Source organism: Sturnira hondurensis, unplaced genomic scaffold (genome assembly GCF_014824575.4).
Source record: "Sturnira hondurensis isolate 20B ecotype Veracruz unplaced genomic scaffold, ASM1482457v3 Scaffold0021555, whole genome shotgun sequence".
Classification (NCBI taxonomy): domain Eukaryota; kingdom Metazoa; phylum Chordata; class Mammalia; order Chiroptera; family Phyllostomidae; genus Sturnira; species Sturnira hondurensis.
Window position 1 is genome coordinate 2230471 of NW_028094186.1, and position 23562 is coordinate 2254032.

Genomic DNA, 23562 nt, shown 5'->3' on the forward strand with positions numbered 1-23562 from the left:
AAAAAAAAGGAGAAAAGAAAACCTCTGGGAATAGCCAGGGGCATTTAAACAAACCATAAAAATGCCAACAATATTTAAAGCCCCTTTTTTAAAAAGGGAACTTATTTTGGCTTAAAATATTTCACTCTAAATGAATTTATACCAGCTGTCAATGAAAGAATGTCACTAATACACTGTGGACACCTTTTGCAATGTAAATCCATGCCCTTTTTTACATGGTGAACTTCAACCTAGCAATTATTACAACAAATGTTATAGTCTAAAGCTCAAACACATTTTAGCATTTTTGAAATTGGATTGAGTACAAACCAAATAAAATTTACATCGTAACAAACACTTCCACCTAAGACTGTGGGGACACTTGAGCCTTCCTCATTGACCTCAGGGCCTTCTCACGCAGATGCTTTTCTAGGTCGTCAAGGTTGTCTTCGGCTTCACTCTCTGTCTCCTGGGAAAACCGGAAAGGTCACGGCGTTAAGTCTGGACACACTATTAGGAAATACTAAGTACAGAGTAAAACCAAATCGTGGTGACGGCTGTACAATTTCATGAATATACTAAAACCCATCAAATCATATATTTTAAATGGGTAAATTATGTGGTATGTTAATGATATCTGAGAAATTATTTTAAAAAATACACATTCAACTTTTTGGCAGCCATTCATATTCCTATCATTTGTCTTGGCAAAATTCTGTCCTTGGCAGGTCATTGAGAAACAGATCAAAAGTTGACAGCCAAGTAGCCAATTATGAAAAAAATAAACAAAAATAAAATTCAGCTATCTGTGTAAGCCACAGGACAGCGCCTGCCGCACCTTCCTGGGCTCCGGCTCCGCCTCTGGCTCCTCCTGTGCTGACGTGGTGGCGGGAGCAGCAGTGGCTGCGGGGGCTCCGGCGGCTGCAGCCGCTGCAGCCACAGCCTTTTCTTTCTTGTGTTTTTTGTGTTTCTTGTGCTTCTTATCCTTTTTGTGTTTCTTGTCCTTCTTTTTCTTCTTTTTCTTTCCGCCCCCTTCCTGGTCTGAATTCTAGAAATCCAGAAATATAAACAACAGCAATAAATCAATTGTTAAAATTCTGTTCAACTCAACTTTTTCCATCCCCAAGGAAATGACTGAAGGGACCAATCTCAAGAGTTCATCAGGCTTCAGGGGGAAACAAGGCCACGGCCAGTCACCACCAAGAAAAATATTCCTAGAGATGGAAACCACACTGAAAGTGAAGGTTTTACATTCTCACCCCACCAACTGCACAGTGAACCGGGTTCCCCGACCACGAGCTGGGGAGTCTGGTCTCCAGGACTACAGTGAGTTGGGGTGACTCCAGACGTGGGGACAATGGCACGTGCAACAGAAAGGCAGTCCCAGTGCTCGGACAGGCCCGAGCCGAATGGAACTTTGGTTCCTGAATCTACTGGGCTGGCCAAGAAGTTCAGGACGGTGCCCCACGGCTGCACCACCAGCCAAAGTTGAAGGCGATCGAGATACTGAGAACAATCAACATTATGCCCCACAGGAGAGAGCTGACATACTCCAAATACACAAATCAATGAAGTTACTGGTGAAAATGAAAAACATGTCTTTTATTTTATGGAAAAAACCATATGGACTTTTTGGCCAACCCAATATTAACAACTTGACCTCAGACAATTCTGCCTGACTTTTTAAATGACCCTTTGGTCAACCTTAAACTGTGTGTGACAATCCTTGACAAAGCTGCTGTGATGACCAAATGCGTGTATGCATAAATCACCCACAATACTAGCCCCACACACAGCAAGTTTCGATATAGCTATTAATCTAAATACATGCTGGTACCCTTCGTACCACCTGACCTCTCCTGTCTCTAGAATGGAGGTGGTCTGTTCTTCACTGCACGCACGCCGAGTTTATGCGGAGGGCAGACCCTGCTATAACTGAACTTAGTCTACAATTCTTGAAGTTCACATTTTTAAGCGATTACTTAAAATTCCCAATCCATCCAATTAGTTTGCACAATATAGTCAACTATGTTTAGATGGACACTTAACCACTAATTTTATATAATACGAAAACCTGTCCAATATCAGATTAATGATTCACAAAAGGTAAAGAAGATTTAAACCCCAATATTTTAGTGCTCCGATGATATTCAAACTTGACAATGTAATAGAGACAAAAGTGTTGTTCTTATGTAGCTTGCCAAAGACAAGACTATATGAAACAATAAAGTACTTTCCATTCTATCTAATACTTCACAGATCGCAAGGTTCATTTTTTATTACGGAAACAGTGTATGACTGACCCTTAACCACACAGGGATGAAAGGCTGCCAACCTGCTGGGAAGTAAAAATTTCACAAGTAACTTCTGACTTCCCCCAGATTTAATCACAGCCATCCCTCAATATCCATTTGGGACTAGTTCCCAAATTCTGAGGACACCAAAATCCATGGGTGCTCACGTCCCTCAAATAAAGTGCCACAGAACAACGCATACAGCCAGCCCTCTGCACCCATGGATTCCAACCTGTTTTCGATCCACACTGTTGGCTGAATTTGAAGATGCGAAACCAGGGGATATACATGGTCAACCGTATGTTTATTGAAAAAAAAATACATGTTAAGTGGATCTGCATAGTTCAAGGGTCAACTGTATTTCCATTGTAGGAAAAAACAAGAACAGTACAGTGCAATAAGAAAAATTAAAGTCACTCATTACTCCCTAACACATAACCCACCACCAAACATTTCGGTATCTTCTTTGTGATACATGCTTTTTCTTTTACAAAACGTGAAGTGCATTAATATAGACACAACCCAAGACCAAAAGTGTGATTTGTGCGATCTTAATTAGGTATCCCCAATGTGTGAAACACTTAGGAGAAAATAGCAGAAACATTAAGGCACATTTTCCCTAGATAACAGAACCATGGGCAATATCTTCTTTCTTTTTTCTAGTTTTTTTCCATATAGCCCATTCTCAACCACCAGGATCCTGGAGTTTGACATGATTAGATCACAAACTGGCAGGTGGCCGGCGCATTAAGCACAGACTGCTGATGCGACCATGCCATCTCACGGGTGCCTCCTTGAAGTCCATCTGAACCATAGAAGCGATGCTCCTCTGAGCCACCAAAGACAAACACTTTTCTCTGCAGTCAGGTAACCACATACAATTGCAAAGGATGCCCCAAACAGAACAGGCACGTACCCTCACCGGTGACGGGCTTGGAGTTGGGCTTTTAGCCTTTTTGACCGGTACCGCTGGTGACCAATTGGTAGAGGGTGACTGAGACTGCACAGGAGATGGAGGCGCTGGGGGTTTCTTAGCTGCTGGCTCAGGAGATCCCGAGACAGATCGGGAGGATGAGACCCTCCTTACAGACTGAGGGCTTGGGGAGGCAGCTCTAGACAAGGGGGAAACGAAACAAAACGTTTAGTATCAGGAGATCTTTGCTAAGAGAAAATAACCAACTACCATTATACAACCAAGTAACAAACTTTAAATACTGTACAACACGTATGTTGCTAGTTGATCATAATAACTCGAATTTTTATCATCTAAGTCTCCTGGAGAGTAGTTCAAGACTCACACCCCTCCTTTCATTCTGCTAGTGATTCTTTCTGTACGAAACTAGCAAAGCCAATCCCAGGTATTTCACTAGGACTGCTTTTAACAATCTTCATAGACATGCAGAAACTCTTCTATGCTATCACTTCAGGTTACTGTTAGAAGCATACCCTCAATAAAGCCGATACTCCAAAAAGCAGGTGAAATCCTACGTATGGCATTTAGTTTATGCCATAAGGAAGCAGCCCTGTAAACAGAAAAGGCTCTCTGCATAGTAACTAGAATATACCTTAAAAGTTTGTATTCACAGCTTAATCCTTTCTGTAATTTCTTAGTAAATGGGTGGGGTAGGGGAGGGAGAAAAAGCTTTAAAACACAAGGAGAGCTAGGTAAGCTAATGTTCTTAACCAAAGAGCACAAAATATTTTTACTTCTTTGTCTTTTTGGGTTCCGGAGTCCTGGAGACTCTCCTAATGGGCCTGGTACTTGGAGACGGAGACTGCCTTCTTTGGGGTGACGGTGATGGTCCTCTTCGAACAGGGGGAGGACTTGAGGAGGTCTGCGGGGCTCGAGGCCGTGGTGAGGGCGAATGCCGCTTGTTTGGTTGGGGGGACCGGGCCTCCCGGGTGGATCGGCTCGGGGAAGGCCCTTTCCTGTGTTTCGATGACAATGAAGGGGAACGTCTCTTGGTGGCTGGGGGACTTCTTTGTTTGGGAGGTGGAGAATGGGAGACCCGACGCTTTGGTGGTGGAGTTGGCGACGCCCTTCGTTTAGGAGGGGGTGGAGGAGAAGCCGTTCTTCTCTTCGGAGGCGGAGAAGGAGAATACCTCCTCTGTATTGGAGGAGAGTATCTTCTTGGGGAAGGTGAGCGCCGACGTGGGGGCGGAGAAGGAGTCCTAGGGAAAATACACATCATTACACGGAGAGGTCCAACACGATAAGGAAGCGGTGCACGAGGAAAACCAACCAGCGCACACACCTCCACAGGCACACGGCAGTCAGCGTCAGGTCACGGCATTAAAGCAAACATCTCACTAAACCAAGTCAAATAAATTTACTAGCCTCTCAACACACTTAAAGGTTATTTTTACACTACACTGCTGTCTATTAAGTGTGCAATAGCATTCTCTTCTACAAAACAGTGTATGTACATTAGTTTGAAAATAGTTTATCCCTGAAAAATGCTAACCACCATCTGAGCCGTCTCTTTGCTGGTAGAGGATCTCAACTTGGTGTTGATGAAAATGCAATATTTGAAAGTGCAGTAAAATGAGGTGTATTTGCCTGTCATGTACTAGCACCAGGCAAAGGGAGTATATTTCTAAGTGGAAATGCTCCTTTATCCTCATTCAAGTAAAAATATCACTTAATAAACTCCTGTATGTCATAAATGATTACAAAATAGGATATTCTAGTTAACAGAGAAACCTGCAGTTTCATAATGAATTCCAATTTTCAAAAGCCGTTTAATGCAATCCAAATGAAGTTAAGTTAATGTTTTTTTGAGAATATTGCACTGCTTTGAGAAAACTGAACATTCTTCATCGTCATATAATAAGTAGATCATTACGTTGCCAGGACTCTACTAGGTCAACGTACAAACTTTCCTACGTGGTACCCTAAGTTGGTGTTTGGACTCTTACTGACCAGAGTTCACTGCACAAGCTTTAAAAAGTATCTCTACCCCCTTCAAAGAGAGATTTGCATTTTCTGTCTCAAAAGACCACTTTTTGACCCTGGGTGGTGTGGCTCAGTGGACTGAGTGCCAGCCTTCAAACCAAAATGTCACCGGTTCGATCCCTAGTCAGGGCACAGGCCTGGGTAGTAGGCCAGGTCACCAGTTGGGAGTGTGTAAGGGGCAACCGATGGATATCTCTTACACATCAATGTTTCTCTCCCTTCCCCTCTATAAACAAATAACATCCTTTAAAAAAAAAAAGGGGACCATTTTTTTCAATGAAAGTTCACTGCTAGGCAGAATGTGAAATCCCTGTAGAAGCCTAACCTGGCCTTCCTTATAATGCTGAATTCCTACGTTAACACTAACTTGCCTCTTAGAATTAGACCTAACTACTACATTCAGGTCCAACTACCATTTGCTCTTGAAATGTTCAGGTCTTGAGGTCAAAATATTTTATTGCCCAGACAATGAATAAGGTAGAATGCAGTTCCATTTTGCCCTTGAGCAATTTTAGTAACTGTGAATCTCTACTTCTTTGCCTGAAAATGGGGAACAATCCCACCTACCAAGCAAGGTCACCTTGAAGACTGAAGATAAAGCGCATAAATACCTAGCACTTTACCTGGCACATGACAGGCACGCAAGAGTGGTAGTAGCCATTGTACTGCTTGGTAATGTCAATACAAATATCCCCTGAACTTTTATTTTGAAATCATTTTAGATTTGGAGAAAAGCTGCAATAACAGTGAAGATTTACCACGTATCTTATGTAGCCATAGAAAAATGAACGGGACTGGAATCGACCTCAGCACTAACAGAAATGAGTAGAAAGTACCACTCTCACCCATTTTCCACTTATGTCCTTTTTTCTGTTCCAAGTTCCAAAAATCAGGGGCAATCCTACATTGCAGCAATCGGTCGCCATGTGTCCTAAAAGTTTCTGCTGATTTGTAACTGTTACTCTTTCATAAATGACATTTTTTTAAGAATATTGGTCAATTCCTTTGTAGAATGATCTTCAAATAGGGGTTGCCTGGTATTTCCTAATAATCACCCTGAGGTTCTACATAATTGGTAGGGATACTATAGACGTATCTACAAATCATGTGACACCAATACGTATTGCCAAGAATGTTAACTTTGATTCCTTAGTTAAGACAAGTGTGTGTGGGAGTTCTTAATACAGAATGAGGCAAAAGTAGGTTTACAGTTTTGATTAGGTGAAACACAGAATTTACTCTTGCATTATTATTATATTGTTTTCGGTTAAAACAACTGTAAACTACTTTTGTCCTGTCCCAAACTTTTCCCTTTGTAATCACTAAACAGGGTTTCCATCTTTGTATTTAGTACCTTGATTGATAACAATGATTCACTCTATTTGCAACCATTTTCACCCCCCACGCCCTGCCCCCCAGCACCACTAATCCACTGTACAGATTCGTGTGTTCTGATTTTTCACATAAATAGAATCACGCAATAGGCGGTGGTCTGTGAATAATGCCACTCTGATACTTTAGTCATGAAGATTCGAAGTCACCCCAATGAACCCAACACACATTTCTGATCACGCACCTCCGCCGTGGTGGTGGGGTGGGGGACCTACGCCGCCGAGGAGGTGGAGCAGGAGAAGGAGAGCGTCGCCTTCTGGTGGGTGGAGGGGAGGGGCTTCTCCTCCGTCTACCACTAAACCAAAGAAGAATTGTAGTTGATTCTGAGTTAGCAGCATTTATAATTATGTAATCCAGACGACACCATTTCAGTCACTGTCAACCCAACGTGCAACACCTATTCCTCTATCCCTCAGAACAGCGCTTTACAAACCACAGGTCATGACTATCAGTTAAGATCCTGGGTATGAGCCAGCAATTTTTTAAAAGTAGAAAATTAGAACGTTATTTATAGTAAGGGTATACATTTTTATGGAATTTCCATTTCAGCAGATAAATATGGAGTCTGGGTCACGGTATAACACGGTCTTAAGTTTAGGAAGCAAGTTTGAAAACTGTGTCAGAGCGTTGCCTTGAAACCAGCACGTACACCGCAATCACTAGAAACCTATCTGAGCTTTGCACTCGTCAGCTCTGGGCTATGGCCTAGACAGTATTATTACAAAAAGGCTTGCAGGTAATTCTCCAATTCCTTATTAGGAAAAACTGAATACTCTAACACAGACATTTTAAATTCTAACAGTCACCAGTAGCTTAAGGCCCCAAATCTCGGTGTCATAGCTCCAAATTCTTGATTTTTAAAATGTATTCCCACTGTCCCCGAGCTGCACACTGTTAGACCAGGACCAGAGCTGTCTGGGCACTAAGCTATCACTGGGACTGATTCGGTTAAAGTGTAGATAAGGTCATAGGCATCGTAATTCCGAGTTTACCCACACACAACCGACACAGAAAGCACACCGGGAATACACGATTGTACCAACTAGACTGACACACACCTTCTTCCTATAGACAAATTAAAACATACACTAGGCCAGTTTGCCTGCCACCTTTTGGGCAAATTCATGTATACAGATTAGTCAAATCATGTAGTTAACATTAATTTCTTGCCCAGCAGAGTAGTGCTGCTTCCTGTGAGTCTGAAAATATATTCTCAAGTTTACTGGTCTCGGTTTCCCTTTAAAACTATGGAGAGCTCTGTTAAACAGAGCAGACAAATTCCTGAAATCATTACTAAATTAAATTTTCAACTTGTATTTGTTTATGCCTCATGGGACTAAGACTTCACTTTGAACAGATTTAAAATATAAACTACAAGCGGCAATGATATCAGATTAGGTTTAGATGAATGAAATGGAGACGTCGAACTACTGATACAAAAAAGGACACTTAAAGGATGAAGAAAAATGGGGTGACTACAGTATTGTTTCAACAGGTAATGAAGATTTCAAAAGAAAGAAAACGTTTGGGTTATAACTTAAAAGGAAGAAAAGCAAAGGTTTACTTTCACAAACAGTGAGGACGAGGCGACAAAGCCAGAACCCCTGGGGTGTTGTCAGTAGGTGCAATAGCATAAGAGGCTACTGCTCTTGTGCATGTCGCTTCTCTTTAAAAATATTCCCCCAATTTGTTTATAAAACTTTAAATAAAATAGAAAGTCATTAAAAATTGAACTTAGAGTCTGTTATGATACACTAATAACCTGAGATATATACTGTGTCTGTTTCATTTGTAAAATAACTGAAGGTCAGCAATGACCTTCAGTGTCTTGTTTCTATGTAAGAAAACAATTAAAAAGAGAGTAAGACTAAATAAAACCCCAGCCAAAGCAGCATCACTCAAGGAACGGCCGGGAAAACCTGACAATCACTTTTCAGTGACCTAGAGTCTTCATAGCACTTGGGTCTGTGATCTGAAGGCTACGGTTTCTTAACTGACCTGGGAAAGGCACACATTTTAGGGATTAAAAACAAAGCAGCTAAGCATTTCCCAGTTATTCTGAACACTAATGCCAAACTAAGCCTTCCAGTGTGTGGAGATGCCAAGGGGTGGAGTAGGAAAGTGTTTCCCCCAATTTTGGTGTCAGTAAGACTCAACCTGAGGCAGCCTCAGCCCCTCCCGTACACAGAACATTTCAGAAACCAGGCTCTATTTCCCTCTAAAATACAATAAATACTGAAGCATAATCCCCAATAATTCTTTCTCCATCTCTAAATCCCAGACACCCTATAGCAATTTCCAAAACCACTAAACTTGAGGATACTAGTACAATTTAGTACCTTCTTAAAATGAGAAACAAAACAAAAATATCCTGGGACAAGGCAATAAACCTAAACACTGATTTCACTGCGTTTAGTTCCATAATTTGGGGGGTGGGAGAAAAAGAAGAAATCTCACCATTAAATTGATTATGTAATTTTTCATCTACTGTACTAGCAATTTTACAGAAGCCAGAAGTAATTATAGCTGGAAACTAACACCTAAATTTATCTTTCTTTAGGCTTTCAACTTTTTATTGACAAGTAATAGTTACTTCCATGGTACAAATGCACCACTTAGCTCCACCATGAACATTGCTGACTGTTTCCAAAGAAAACAGCTTCCAAAGAAGCTGTCCAAGAAAACACTTTGCTAATGAGACTACCTAAAATAGAACAGCTTCAAAAACAGAGCCAAAAGTAAGAACAGGATAGTTTTAGGAAGACCAAATACTGAGAAATTTAGTGGCAGCTAAACCCCCAAAACAAAAGACCAGTGAAGACCGTGTAATGTACGTCACTGAAGATCCATGACCCTGAAAGGTTCACCTCACTACTCCAGGGCGTGTTCCCTTGCCCCGCCCTTTTTTTAAATTCAGAAGATAGGCTTAACCTAAAGCTGTCTGGGTTTGGGTCACACAGACACCAATAATCAAAAAGGTTTAACGAAGACGTGCAAACCTAACTTCCTACCACAGGACACACTGAACGGGGCCGAAGCCTCACACTCCTTTTCCATTTCCTGAGCCTCTCCGTTTTCCTTCTTGCCTTCCCCAGCATCACCACAAAGTCCTTCCCCTCTAACTCTGGGTGCTGTTACTACAGATTTGCAACTGTACAAAAATCTAACTTCAAATATCATTCTAAAATGAATAGTGTACAATTCGATCACTGATTTGACATGTAAAGACATGTAATTAAACTAAAACAACTGAGGACCGCCTCCACCCCTGTACACCTAGGAATTGGACAGGGTCGCCTCAAAAGGAAACTAAGTCACTAGGACTTGGACACGTGGCCCTGAGTTACAAAGTCGTGTCTAACCAACCTTTTGGTCACAGGCGATTGCCACCGCTTTCCCATCTGCATCCTGAGAGCAGCGGAGAGAAACACACGTCAAGAATTCCATTCACCAAATTATGTACTTCAATGGTGTTAAGTATCATTAATGAAAATATATCTTTTAAACATTCAAAGATGTTCAGGAATTAATGCTACAATTTAACTGGTATTCTTTCAATCATGCCCATATATCACATGGTGGTACAAAACTCCCGAAGTTCTCATTAATTAGCTAATAACCACCAAACAAAGCAACCCCCACCCCCAAAAAACAAAATATGAGCATGTTCATCTGTCCTTGAAATTAAGGAGTTGGACAAATTCTGAAATAAGCCCACAGCCCATCTCGTACATTAGGATGTCTCATCACTACAAAACAGCAGTGAGGACCACTGACGAACAGCCATTACCGAGGGGAAGCCTCTTTCTGGCGCTTCCGAGGTGATGGAGAGGCACTCCGGGAAGGGGAATGTCTCCGCCGCCTGCCCACCTCCCCGTTCTTCACGTGGGACCTCTTGGGTCGCTCGTCTTCTGAGGAAGAGGAGGAGCCAGAATCTATAATTACACAAACAAAATATTAAGCAGGCCTGTGCCTGAAAGAGTGTCCACACTTTCTGAACCTAAGTGGGTGGAGCGTCCAAATTAGCGAGGCCACCAAGGTAGGCAGGCATGCATACAAACCCCCACCTCACAGAGGCAACACCAGTCAGTGTCTGCTCAGAGACGTGAAAACCGATGACAAATACACATAACCATTATTATTAAGTAAATGGGTTATAGAAATCATTACCACAGCACAATTCATGGAGACCCAATGACTTTGAAGAATCTAGTGATTTTCCTAAAAACTAAGTAAAGCTTAAAAAGCACTCAATTACTTGACTGTTATTACTGTAAGCACTTTAAAGGCTATGGGAAATCTCATCAGGGTTTGAGTAACTGACTTCCACATCCCTGGCATTTATCAACCAAATTCACACGTGACACTTCCTATGAGCCTAGTATTGAACGTCTAAGGCTGCAAAGAGAAAAACCTCAATCATTGGCACATGGTTTCTCCTTAACTTAAAACAACGGGCAACTGTTCTCCGAATACTAAAAAGTAAATTTAAAACAAATTTCCAAGTACCAAACCCACCCAAAATCGACGAGCATTTACAAACCTTCCCATGATTAACCTCACCTTAAAAAGTATTGCAAAAGGTGTGTAACTTTTAACTAACTCAATGCCACTGTGGGATGCTTTGGTTTCCATTTTATAAATGGGGGAAAAAAGTAGTGTCCAGACTCAACCACAAATGCCAACTGAGCTAATAAAGTTAGAAAATCTGGTTTAAAAATCAAGTTTCTGTGCACATACTCTAATCCAAATTTTTCATTTTTAATTATCATTTTACAGATATTTTCACATAGTATACAAAAAGATCTAGAAACAACCTAAATGTACAAGTAGGCAATTGGTTCCCTAAATTATAAAATATTGTTACAATAAAGAAGTATGAGCCCTGGCTGGTGTGGCTTAGTAGACTGCGTACTGTCCTGCAAAGCGAAGGGTCTCTGGCTCAGTTCCCAGTCAGGGCACATGCCTGGGTTGCAGGCCAGGTCCCCACTAGGGGCTGTGTGACAGGTAACCACACATTGATGTTTCTCTCCTCCTCTTTCTCCCTGCCCCCCAAATGTAAATAAATAAACTTTTTAAAAAAAGTATGGTAGCAAAAACTAAAACAACAACAAAAAACAGTAAAAAAAGAAAGTATAGTAAATCTTCAAGAACAGCGAAAGATGTCTAGATGTATTACATTAAGAAGGCAGGCAACATAACTTACAATTTGAACTTGTGTGGGTTTTTTCCCCCCATTAGATTTTATTTATTTATTTTTAGAGATGGGGCAAAGGAGGAACAGGGAAAGAAACATCAATGTGTGGTTGTCTTTTGTGCACCTCCTACTGGGGACCTGGCCAGCAACCCAGGCATGTGCTCTGACTGGGAATCAAACCAACAACCCTTTGGTTTGCAGGCTGAAACTCAATCCACTGAGCCACACTAATCAGGGCATGTTTTCTTCTTTTTAATCCTAAGGTGCTCACATGTATACAGAAATGTCTGAATAGTCTTGGCCAGGTTGCTCAGGTGGTTAGAGTTGTCCCCCAAGGTTAGGCATTTTGATTCCCAGTCAAGGCACATATGAGAATCAGCCAATGAACGCATAACCAAGTAAAACAACAAAATTGATGTTTCTTTCTCTCTCTCTCCCTGTTAAAAAAAAATGTCTGAATAGCCCTGGCTGGTGTAGCTCAGTGGATTGAGCGCGGGCCTGCGAACCACACGATCGTGGTTCGATTCCCAGTCAGGGCACATGCCTGGGTTGCAGGCCAGTTCCCAGCAGGGGACACACGAGAGGCAACCATACATTGATGTTTCTCTCCTTCTCTCCTTCCCTTCCTCTCTAAAGATAAATATTTAAAATATAAAAAAAAATTTTAAAAAACATCTGAATAAAGCTCTGGTAAATAAGACAGGAGGCTGAGAGAAGAAATGATACTTCTCTAATTTCATGCGCCCTCCACTTTTTATTGCTGCACTCTGAACATCGATACTTTATTTCTATGCAGGCACATATTTCTCCTGAGTTACTCACTACACTGACAGGCCCATCGCCAGTACTTTTTATTAGAAAACCAAGTAGAAAAAGCATAGTCAGCGCCCATACCAGATGAAGACTGCTGGTTCTGTCGTCTGTACTGGCGCCTCTGCTGCACAGAGTCTGCCGCGGCCGTTTTGCCACCTTTATCTTCTTCTGAAAGATGGACGCGTTTAGAAAGTGTTTCTTTAGTGATACTTACAGAAAATGCAACGTATTTGAATTGGGAAACGGTCTCTCAAACTTTTATCTGGTTGGGTCAAACAACGCAACTTCCACGTATATATGCACGTGTGTGCGTGCGCTTCTTTTTACAAAGAAGGAGAAGCATAAAATACCAACTTAAACCATCACCACCAAATACAATAAAAATAAACTTATTTATGTAGGCATTTGCTACAACAGATCAGGCTAAGTGCCAAGCACTTTATAAACATTATATCAGTTAGTTAACAAAAACCTAAAGGACAAGCCTATTATCCACATTTCAGGTATGACAAAAATGAGGCTAAGATAAATTAAGTAATTAAACAAAAGGCAGTTGGGTAGTTGGAGCCTGGGGTTCACACCAGGTTGGTCTGGCTTCAGAGTCCTGGCTCTTAACCACTAGGCCATGGCCCGCAATTAATCTTTAACCAGAGGGTCTGACCAAATGTACAGGCAGGTCTGGTTTAGCTTCAAACAAACACACAGAACTTACCCGATTCGGACAACTCTACTTTTCTAGGCTTGGGTGCTGGTGAAGGGGACTCTCTTTTCTCAGTACCTTTATGTTTTGTCACTGAAGGGTATGGCAAACAAACAAACAAAAAACCACTTAAAAGAAGAAAACAAAACAAAGCTTCACAAGACATTTTAACAATATAAAAACAGGTGCAACTATTTTCACAAAGAATTTATAGAGAATCACAAAATTCTGTAAGGCCTTTTTGTCATCATCTGAGTTGTACCTAAAGTAGAAGCAAGAATTTTTAAATGCTGAATAAAGTCTCAAAAAGTTCTCTAATGATTTAGAATCTAGAGATTCACCCTAGAGAAATAACAGTTAAGAGAAACTGGGAGCTGTCTCCGAGTAGAGCAAGTTGGAAGCTGCCGTGTNAATATAAAAACAGGTGCAACTATTTTCACAAAGAATTTATAGAGAATCACAAAATTCTGTAAGGCCTTTTTGTCATCATCTGAGTTGTACCTAAAGTAGAAGCAAGAATTTTTAAATGCTGAATAAAGTCTCAAAAAGTTCTCTAATGATTTAGAATCTAGAGATTCACCCTAGAGAAATAACAGTTAAGAGAAACTGGAAGCTGCCGTGTACAACCTTCAGCTCAGCAAGCCTCTGCGTGCTACCCCGCAACTTCCAACCGTCTACGGAGGCCTCATCAGCATGAAAGCTTTCAGAAATACCCACTATCGGTAGGTGAACAAGACAGATGATAAACGATTAAGAAATTAGATCTGCTGAAATTTTCAGAGAAACATATATGGCCTGGAGAGGAGGAATGAACCAGCCACCCAAAAGAATGCACACACATTATATAGAGCATAACCTTCACAATAGCAAAAATAATGAAAAACTAAGACGGGAAGTCTTTCCAAAGCTTAGAGGAAAAAAAAAAAAAGAGAAAAAAGTAGCAGCAGCAGCAGCTCTGAAATACACCTGAGGCAGTAGAAGAGCTGGAGTAAGTTATAAATTATCGAACTTCTCTTTCCACAATTGAATGGAAAATCCTGACACCTACATTTCGTATGCTGGCTATGTTAAGTACTGTTGCTAATAACACTCCCCCTGCTCCTCCATTTTATAAGAGGAGAGACCCGAGGTTTAAATAGAAGTGACTTCAAAGTCACACATAATTTAAGTGAAATAGGATCTGACCCCAACACTATTTCTAGGGTATAGGCTTTAATTTCTAACAATTACTAATTGTGTCTATTAATTGCTTCAACTGAAATAAAGTATAGCCCTGTCTGCTGTGGCTCAGTGGATTGAGCACCGGCCAGCAAACCAAAAGGTCACCAGTTCAATTCCCAGTGAGGGCGCATGCCTGGATTGCCGGCCAGGTCCCCAGTAGGGGGCGTGTGAGAGGCAACTAATCCATGTATCTCTTGCACATGGATGTTTCTCTCCCTTCCTCCCTCCCCTCTAAAACTAAATTAAAAATAAATTTTTAAAAAAGGACAATATGTCTCATGAACAAGTATAAAGGACACATGGACAATAACTAAGGTGGGGGGGAGATGGGAGGGAGGTGGGGAGCACTGGGGTGGGGGGGCAGGGTTGGGAATACAAGAAAGAAAACTATACTTGAACAAGAGTTAAATAAAAAGTTTTAAAAAAAGGACAATATGATTCCCCTCAGGATCTTTACAATTGTTTTAAGTCATTAAAGCAATTACCTGAGATGTCTGACGTAGAACATATATACATTTCATTTAACAGACACTTACATTCAGAATTCTATATAGCCTTATTCAAGGGGCATTAACTTAAAAGAAGTAGCAATCTAAAATAGCAATCTAATCTTTGCTAAAGGAGTCAAACTGGAGAATTCGCCACTATAAAAAGCCAGCATTTAAGCCCTGGCCAGGTGGCTCAGTTGGTTAGGTATAGTCCTAACAACTCCCAAGGTTGCAGGGTTTGATCCCTGCTCAGGGCAAAAACAAGACTCAACCAGTGAATACACAAATAAGTAGAACAACAAATCGATGTTTCTTCCCCTTACCTCCACTTCCTCTCTCTCTCTAAAATCAATATGCCATTAAACAAGTATCCATTATCTACCCCTACTCTAGTTCAATGACTAGTTGAATCATAGCATTATTAACATAATGTTTCATTGAGGTTTGTTCGCCTAGGTAAGACTTTACCCATCTGAATGTTTTTATTTTTTGTATTCAAGGGGCAAAATCATTGTAGCATGAAGTCAGAATATCTTCAAAATCAACCAAAAAAACCCCCAGTATTTGAAATTTATTTTCAATAGTCCTATGAATTATTCATCTCACAGACTTGCCCAAAAGATCACTTATACAGTCATTGTGACAGGAGNCATAATGTTTCATTGAGGTTTGTTCGCCTAGGTAAGACTTTACCCATCTGAATGTTTTTATTTTTTGTATTCAAGGGGCAAAATCATTGTAGCATGAAGTCAGAATATCTTCAAAATCAACCAAAAAAACCCCCAGTATTTGAAATTTATTTTCAATAGTCCTATGAATTATTCATCTCACAGACTTGCCCAAAAGATCTTTACAATTGTTTTAAGTCATTAAAGCAATTACCTGAGATGTCTGACGTAGAACATATATACATTTCATTGTGACAGGAGTTAGTAAAATCACTGAGTATCCACAAGTACAGTCTATACGGCCAAACTGATCCAAACTCAGAGCTACCACCACTGCAGGTGCAGGTGCTTGGTGAACACACTCGCTCACCATCCTGCTGACTTCAAAGCAGTACTCGTGTACTAAGATAAATACCAACTTAACTATGACATGCCATCTATTACAAAATGCTTTCTAAGGACCCTTTCCAAGTGAAAACACATATTACACTCCAAATAATTTATTTACCTCTTAAATTCCCCCAAATACTCTTCTTGCCTGTCTCCCACTCCATTTGCCCACTATCAACCACAGAACCTTCATTTAAAGCCCTGACTGGTGACTACTACATGAATTACAACAGTAAAGTCTATTGAATTTCAGTGTCATTGCTCTTATTAGGCATGAAGACTACCAAAAAAAAAAAAAAGGAATTTCTGAACTCATATTACCAGGTACAGAAGCTGGAGTTTCACCTGCTCTCTATTTCCCTCCTCCAGAAATCAGAACAGGCATTTTGGAAGAGGAAAGCTGGACCAAGTATACATTTTTCAATGGAAATGAGAACATTCTAGTCCTGGCTGGTTGACCTTGACCAAATCCCTTAACCCGAGAACCTGTTTGTTGATGACAATCTCCAAAGTTGTTTCTAGCTCTGAAATTTCATCACAGACGGCTGGGATCACTTCACTATAAAAAGTTATTCCAAGTTAGAACCAATATTTAGCTTCTGTGGTCACAGGGCAGCCTCTGGCTAACTGATCACACTGCATCTCTCTGGCTGGGTTTTGTTCGCACACGGAGAGATCGATCCCGAATCCAAGGGAACAGCACTCACTCGTCCTGTGTCCCCCACCCACCATGGCTTATCTCCACTGTGACTTGTTTCTGAAAAGCAGCCACCTGCTTCCCCCAACAAGACATCAAAACACAAGCAGTTCATACCTATGCAGAGTCTTCAAAGGTTAACTACGAATTCTTAACAACCTGTTTTAACATCGATTCAGTCCTTCTGTCCAGGTAAATTTGTCACCCTTTGGCTATACAATGTGAACAGAAAAACCGTTAACTGGATGTGTTTTCGCAAAGGGGCAAGTGACAGCACTCACAACATTTTTTCACCAGAAGAGTTTTCTGGCTCCAGATAAAGGGAAGAAAACATTCAGGAGTCCCAACACTTCAAAGGAAAGAAAAAGCAGGTCAGGTTAGGACGACAGCACCAGACTTGGAGATGGTGACTAGACACCACGGACAGACTGAAATCTCCCCAATCTTGAACCGAAAGTAACACGGGACACGAGGGTATGAAAAGAAAGTGACCCCAAGACGGCTCCCATACTCAGATTAACCTGAACCTGGAAGGCCTAAAGGCTTCTTTATTCTTCTCCAGCTCCCTGTCGAGGTCTACAGAGCTAAAAATGACCATGTAGTATTTATGTATCATCAAATTAACCTGTTAAAATTCAGAAATAATCCGTACGTACTGCCTATACATTATATAATCGATATGGGAATCAATAGAGTCCCCTTATCCCCCTTCCAGTCTGACAGCTTATCTTCTAGACCCTGCTGTAGCAGGGTTCAAAGGGCGTAAGCAGAGCTTGCCCTTCTGGGTATCAACAGGGCCGGGCTGCTGGGGAAAGGGAGATGAAACAATAGGATGCTTATTAAAAATCCTGAACACATTAAATTCATTACAGTCAAAATTTTGCCCGTTCCCATTTTGTTTTGTGTCTAACCTGAAAACTTAAAATGTGATCAGAGCAACTGTGTGATGCTCTTTAAAATTCAATTCTTGTAGCAGCTTTGGAGATATGCTCCCTCCCTCACTACTCACTTTTTAGGCTGTCTTCCTCATTCTGTCCCTAAACACCAGAGGCCCAGTTCTGCTCAAAGAGATCCCACAGTGTGTATCTGATACTAAAGGAAGACACCCCAACAAACCTTCACTCAGACTAATACAACCAGTATCTGCCTGGCAGGACCACAGATCACAAATCCCTCAAAATCAGTCTACAGGGGAAAGCAGCAACAAGAACCCTGCCTTGAGCCTAAACTGAAAAACAAATCAGCTGTTGAGAGCATCCTTCAGAGAGAACAGTAAGGCCAAGAAAAGATTTAAAAAGTATATGAAATTCTCAAACAAGATCAAACAAAAAAATCTTTGGGGATTGGAAGGGGAATCTCGCAGTAATATAATGACCCCTACCATGATAACACGACTTTGGTAAGTTACCCCAAATCAAACACCCTGACTGATGAAATACATTTCTCTACCTACTCACCCCAGAAGGTAAAAGCAACACACACATAAAGTCTATTTGAACAAATCCCAAGAATATAAAGCAGGAAAGAAAAGGGATCCTCTAAGCAATTTACAAAGCACATTAGATATAAATGTTACTCAGCTACTTTGTACTTTGAAGGGAAGAGGGGGTGGCCAACTACTGACTGAGCCCTTTGTAGGCAACTGAAGAAAGAATGTAAGTGTTTATATTTGTTTGATTTTTACCTTTACCTGAAGTTCTTCCTGGAGAGACAGAAACACGACTTTTTCGTGTGCGGTTTGACTGCTGGGGCGTTGGGGAGTGCCGAGTTTTCGGCGGAGGAGTTGCTGGAGGTGATGGCCTATGCCTTCGCCTTGGAGGACTTGCTGAAGGAGACAACCTACGCGTTTTTCGAGGGGGGCTGGATGTCCTCTTAGGAGGCTTCTTTGGCGGTGACCGCGAACGAGATGAAGATGATGAGGAACTACTTCCAGACAAAGATGCTGACGACCGTCGTCTTCTGTGGAATAAACACTCACACTCAGTAACTGTGTATCTACAAAGAATGACCATCTAGGTATGTACAGTTTATGCAAAAATTCAGCCATTTTTATCCAACTTTTGAGTTTATGTAGCTAAGCAGATAAATTAGTTTTTAAAACATGGAAAACAAACCATAACCTAACATAGGAAACAGCTACTCCGAGACTATAAAAAAATAAGTTATTCTGATAAATTGTGTTTCAGTTACCTTCCAGTTATAAAATATGCTGGGTACTAATATAACTAACCAATCTCTGTCTTCCTTAGGAATGGTATCAGTGTTCCAGGGTTTGCACACAAAATTTGGGTGGCAAAGTATTTTCTACTTAATAACACAATGTCAAGCAACCTTCACATTGCATTTTTAAAGAGATGTGCAAGATTAGGAATTCATTTAGCTACATAAACTTAGAAGCAGGGGCCTCTCGAATTCTGCGGCAAAATGTGCGGTAAGTTCTGTTGCAATTACGTGTACCTGCAGAATTCACCTTTGGCAGAAGAATTCCTGAGAACCTGAAAAAAAGAAACCCTACCTTAAGTGTGAGACAAAAACTGCCCGAAAGGGAGTCTTACACAATCTGCAAAATATTCTGATTGCTAAATGGCTCAGTCAGCACCATCAAAGCATGCTGCTTGCCAAACTCCAATATGAAGAAATAGCTGTTTCCACTAATCTTGTACCGAAACTGCTGGTATCACTTTACTCCTAAGGAGAAACGGTCGATTTTCTAAGTGTGACACCTGAACTGAGTGACCTAATTAATTTACATCAGTCTCATTCATCAGTAACAACATCAATTCTGTAGTTTTTAAGTTATAAAATGGTTCGATATACCTTGACAACTCTTCCCCACAGAAAAAATTGTCTTTAAAAAGAAACCATGGGAATTTGGAAAAACCTCAGACTACAGAAAACAAAAATTATGGAGCTTATTGTTCCAAGTTGATTTGGTTACCTGAAAAACAACCTTAAAAGACTCAAAATCAGAAAATTCTGGTGTGAGTATAATCTGAAGCATAACCATCGGAGTCCCTTCCCAAAACAAATAAAATGCATCATTAAGTACACACAGATTTTTGCTGGGCACCAGGCCTCTACTTTGCACAGGCATAGCAATCATCTTTTTCGTTAAGTGGTAGATTAAACATTTTACTTTATGCTGATGTTAAGATGATTTTTTAAAAAAGAAGTTATTAACAAGGTTATTTTAATGCCTAGCCTCTTAAAAAACAACCAGACACAAAACTGCTAATAATCTCTAGAATAGGATTATGGACAATTTTTAAAATATTGATTTGAGAGAGAGAGGGAGAAAAGGAGAGAGAGAAACACACCGATTTCCTATTCCACTTATTTGCGCATTCGTTGGTTGACTCCTGTATGTGTCCTGACCAGGGATTGAACCCACAACCTGAGCACCAGGACAATGCTCTAACCAACTGGTCACCTGGCCAGGGCTGGGTAATTTTTAACCTTGTTATTTCTATTTGAATTGTTTTTAATTCATAACTTATAATTTATAAGCACTCATTTCTATAATGACAAAAAATTTAAATATGAAAGTATAATTAATGCAAGTGGTATTTACCAGTATTTACTCTAATACTGGTAAAAAGCAGCTTACTGGCTCTGTAGTCATCTACTTTTCAGAAGCTGATGTTAACTAAAAAGAGGGAAGGTGACTAACTTCCTTACTTGACAGGATTTCTTGGTGGAATCTCAAAGGACAAAAGTTAACAAGAGGTTATCAGTAAGATGGTGAATTTCTTCTCTATATTTTCCAACACTCAACTACCATTATTTTTCTTTGCAAACAATAGCCTTTACACTCAAGTGAGACAGGCTCTTCGGAAGGCATCATCTGCTACTCATGGGTTTTCTTCCAGGGGACACTGACGAAAACACGCGCCTAAAACAACGTGTGGTGCATTCTTACACCTGACACTGCCAAATTAAAAGAAGAAAAGGAAACTCACCGTCTCACTGGAGATCGACTCCTTCTGTGCCTTGGTGGAGGAGGCATTCGTCGTGGTGGAGTTCTTCTTCGAGGAGATGGCCGCCTTCTTGGGCTTGGCCGCCTTCTAGGTGAGTACGATCTGCCATAACAAACAAAATTAGAGCCTGAATAGATCAGGAACATGAAATGTATTGCTTGGCACAGTTTTCTCAACAGCTATATTAAAAAGAAAAATGGATTTCAAGGGATACAATTCCATTTACATAGAGATTTGATGGTGTACAGAAAGTGTCCTCAAATTCTCTGTTAAATCCAAAGAATAACACTTTATTAAACGTTTTCTACTGCTTTGAAACTATTATCGCCCTGGCTGGTGTGGCTCAGTGGACTGAGTGCTGGCCTGCGAACCAAAGGGTCACCAGTTTGATTCCCAGTCAGGGCATAGGCCTGGGTTGTAAGCCAGGTCCCCAGTAGGGGGCGTGTGAGAGGCAACCACACATTGATGCTTCTCTTCCTCTCTTCTCCACCCTCCCACTTGTCCCTAAAAAACAAACAAACAAAACCTTGTGGGGGTGGGGGGGAGAAAAGAAAAGAAACTAGTTACCTACTTCTGTCTGGGAAAGTAGCAGGTAAGACCTAAGCTCTAGGCAGATCTTAAAGCCACAACTCACCGTGATCTGGATCTATGGCGCCTCCTAGGCCGAGTATGAGAAGGCGAGCGAGAACGTGTCCGGGATCTTGATTTGGAACGTGACCGAGATCTTGGTCGGATCTTCTCCTTTTCCTTTTCTTTTTTGGAATTTTTCTCCGGAGAAGGATCTTTAGGATCTGGTATGGGTTCAGGCTTGGGAACTTTCAGAATGTCACTGTGGGAGAAAAAAAAAATAAAAAGCTTATTTCTCCCCTCTTCTGCTCAGACTCCTACGTCATAATTCAATGAATAAAGTTATTTCTCCTTTTAAAAAGTTTTCAAAATCTATGAAGACTTCTCCTGAACTTTAAAAGATTAGTGAAATCCAGTGACAGCAACTAACAGTTCTAACCACACACATTTTTCTTCAAGTGCACACTTGTTCACAATATTGGGGGAGGAAGCAAGTTATAATCCATAAAATATCTGAAAGACTACAAACAGAAAGCGGTGGTTTCCTTTGGGGCACCTTACTTATAACCTTCTACTAATTTGAACTCAGGAGCCTAAAACTGTGATATTTATAAATGAATTTTTATGTACTCGCCTAGTAGAAGTGGCCTCTTGTACTGAAGGTTCTTTTATTTTCGCTGATGATTCTGGGAGCTCTGGAGTCTTTTCCTTCTTTTCTGGAGCAGGGGAAGGACTCCGGCTCTTGGTTCTGTGACGGGGAGATCGAGAATGACTGCGCTTTCTCTCTCTCCTGACAGGGGAAGATCGTCTTCTAGGGGAAGGAGATCTGGATTTGCGTCTAGGATGAAAGTAATTTTTTTCAGGTTTTCAAATAATGTGGATTGGGCAGGGGGAGGGTAAAGGCAGAAGTGAGGATTCATCTTTCTAATTACACCATTACGTTTCCTATGGAAATAAGGTATTTCACGACAGTTACCTAACAGGGAAAGAGCCAAGAGAAAACCAGAAGGACAAGCAAACCAATGGAAACATTCTATAATGGAGGAAGCATTGACCCAAAACTCTAGATTTTCATTCTTAATCAGTTCCTGAGATGAGGAGATCAAAGACCAATTTTTCAGAGGGAGATGATGCTTAAAAATATAGCTGACTCTTGAACAATGTATGAAGTTAGGGGCGCCAACACTCCACGCAGTTGGAAATCCTCATGTAACTTTTAACTCCCTAAAAACTACTGATAGCCTACCTGACCAGAGCCTTACCAATCACACAATTAACAAATATTTTAAATGTTTTATGTATTGTATACTCTAAAATCACAACGGAACTTAACAAAAAATCAGCAGGGAGGGAAAATGTATTTACAGCATTTATGGCAAAAAATCTACACAAGTGCATGGCTCAAACCCATGTTGTACAAGGGTCAGCTGTGAAGAGACATTCCCCAGTAAACCTGACAAAACAAAGTTGAGATGCAAACAGATTCCACTAGAGTTCATCAGGAAGAGCCTAGGTATTCCAGAAAAACGACCAGTGCAATGAAAGCAACATGCTCTCCAGAACAGAAAAGAAATAGATCAATCCCGTATAAGATTGGTATTTTTAAAGAAAAGCTCCCTTTCCTTTTCAGTGTTTCCCCAACCAGAAGCAAAGCAGTAGACCTGGTTCACCAGTAAGTAGTTACCACTACAACTGGTGCTTAACTCTAGAAATACAGGGCCCACCCAGCACAAGTAACGCCTTTTTTACTTCAAAATCATAAGCATGTAATTCTGTAACACAATAGTATCACATTCAAGCACATTATATGACATTTCAGGTGACATGTTCAAACTATAAATTATCACACCCGTATTATCACCCTACTGACCACTCGAGCAGGCCTTCCGCCAGACCCTGCAGTACTGCTTCCTTGGTAAGTAGGTTTTAATACCAAATACATAAATGAAAAGGACAAAGAAATCACCTCCTTCCTTTACTAATGCCGGCAGATTGCTGAAATAACAGAACCCTAAAAATGAAAAGCCTAACAGAATTCTCACCTTTTACCACAAATACAGAAGCTAAGTCCTGGCTTTAAAAATGGAAACCTAACCATAGTCTCAGTGGAAGGAAGAAGAAAACAAATAAATTATCTGTTTTGGGTTCAGTACAACCATCTAAGGAAAGCAGAATAAGGAATTAGAAAAGTATGATATGAACAGCTAATGGACATAGATTTCT

The 23562-nt window shown here is 40.7% G+C and overlaps 1 protein-coding gene across 14 annotated transcripts in view; it reads right to left on the reverse strand.

Moving 5' to 3' along the window:
* Window positions 1–223: 223 nt before the first annotated feature.
* SRRM1 (serine and arginine repetitive matrix 1) overlaps window positions 224–23562 on the reverse strand; it is a 30630-nt gene continuing 7291 nt past the window's right edge. For 2 of the 14 annotated variants that reach the window (XM_037032990.1, XM_037033004.1), the window contains 13 exons: window positions 21974–22177; window positions 21407–21601; window positions 20755–20874; window positions 18480–18754; window positions 13344–13424; window positions 12713–12799; window positions 10412–10556; window positions 9988–10029; window positions 6806–6916; window positions 3981–4445; window positions 3190–3385; window positions 818–1027; window positions 224–448 (listed from right to left, as the gene is read on the reverse strand). In XM_037032990.1, the coding sequence (XP_036888885.1) occupies window positions 344–448; window positions 818–1027; window positions 3190–3385; window positions 3981–4445; window positions 6806–6916; window positions 9988–10029; window positions 10412–10556; window positions 12713–12799; window positions 13344–13424; window positions 18480–18754; window positions 20755–20874; window positions 21407–21601; window positions 21974–22177 (2236 nt within the window). In that variant the 3' untranslated portion in view covers window positions 224–343. The remainder of the gene's footprint in view (window positions 449–817; window positions 1028–3189; window positions 3386–3980; window positions 4446–6805; window positions 6917–9987; window positions 10030–10411; window positions 10557–12712; window positions 12800–13343; window positions 13425–18479; window positions 18755–20754; window positions 20875–21406; window positions 21602–21973; window positions 22178–23562) is intronic. The other 12 variants (XM_037033000.1, XM_037032993.1, XM_037033001.1 and 9 more) reach the window with 12 other exon arrangements.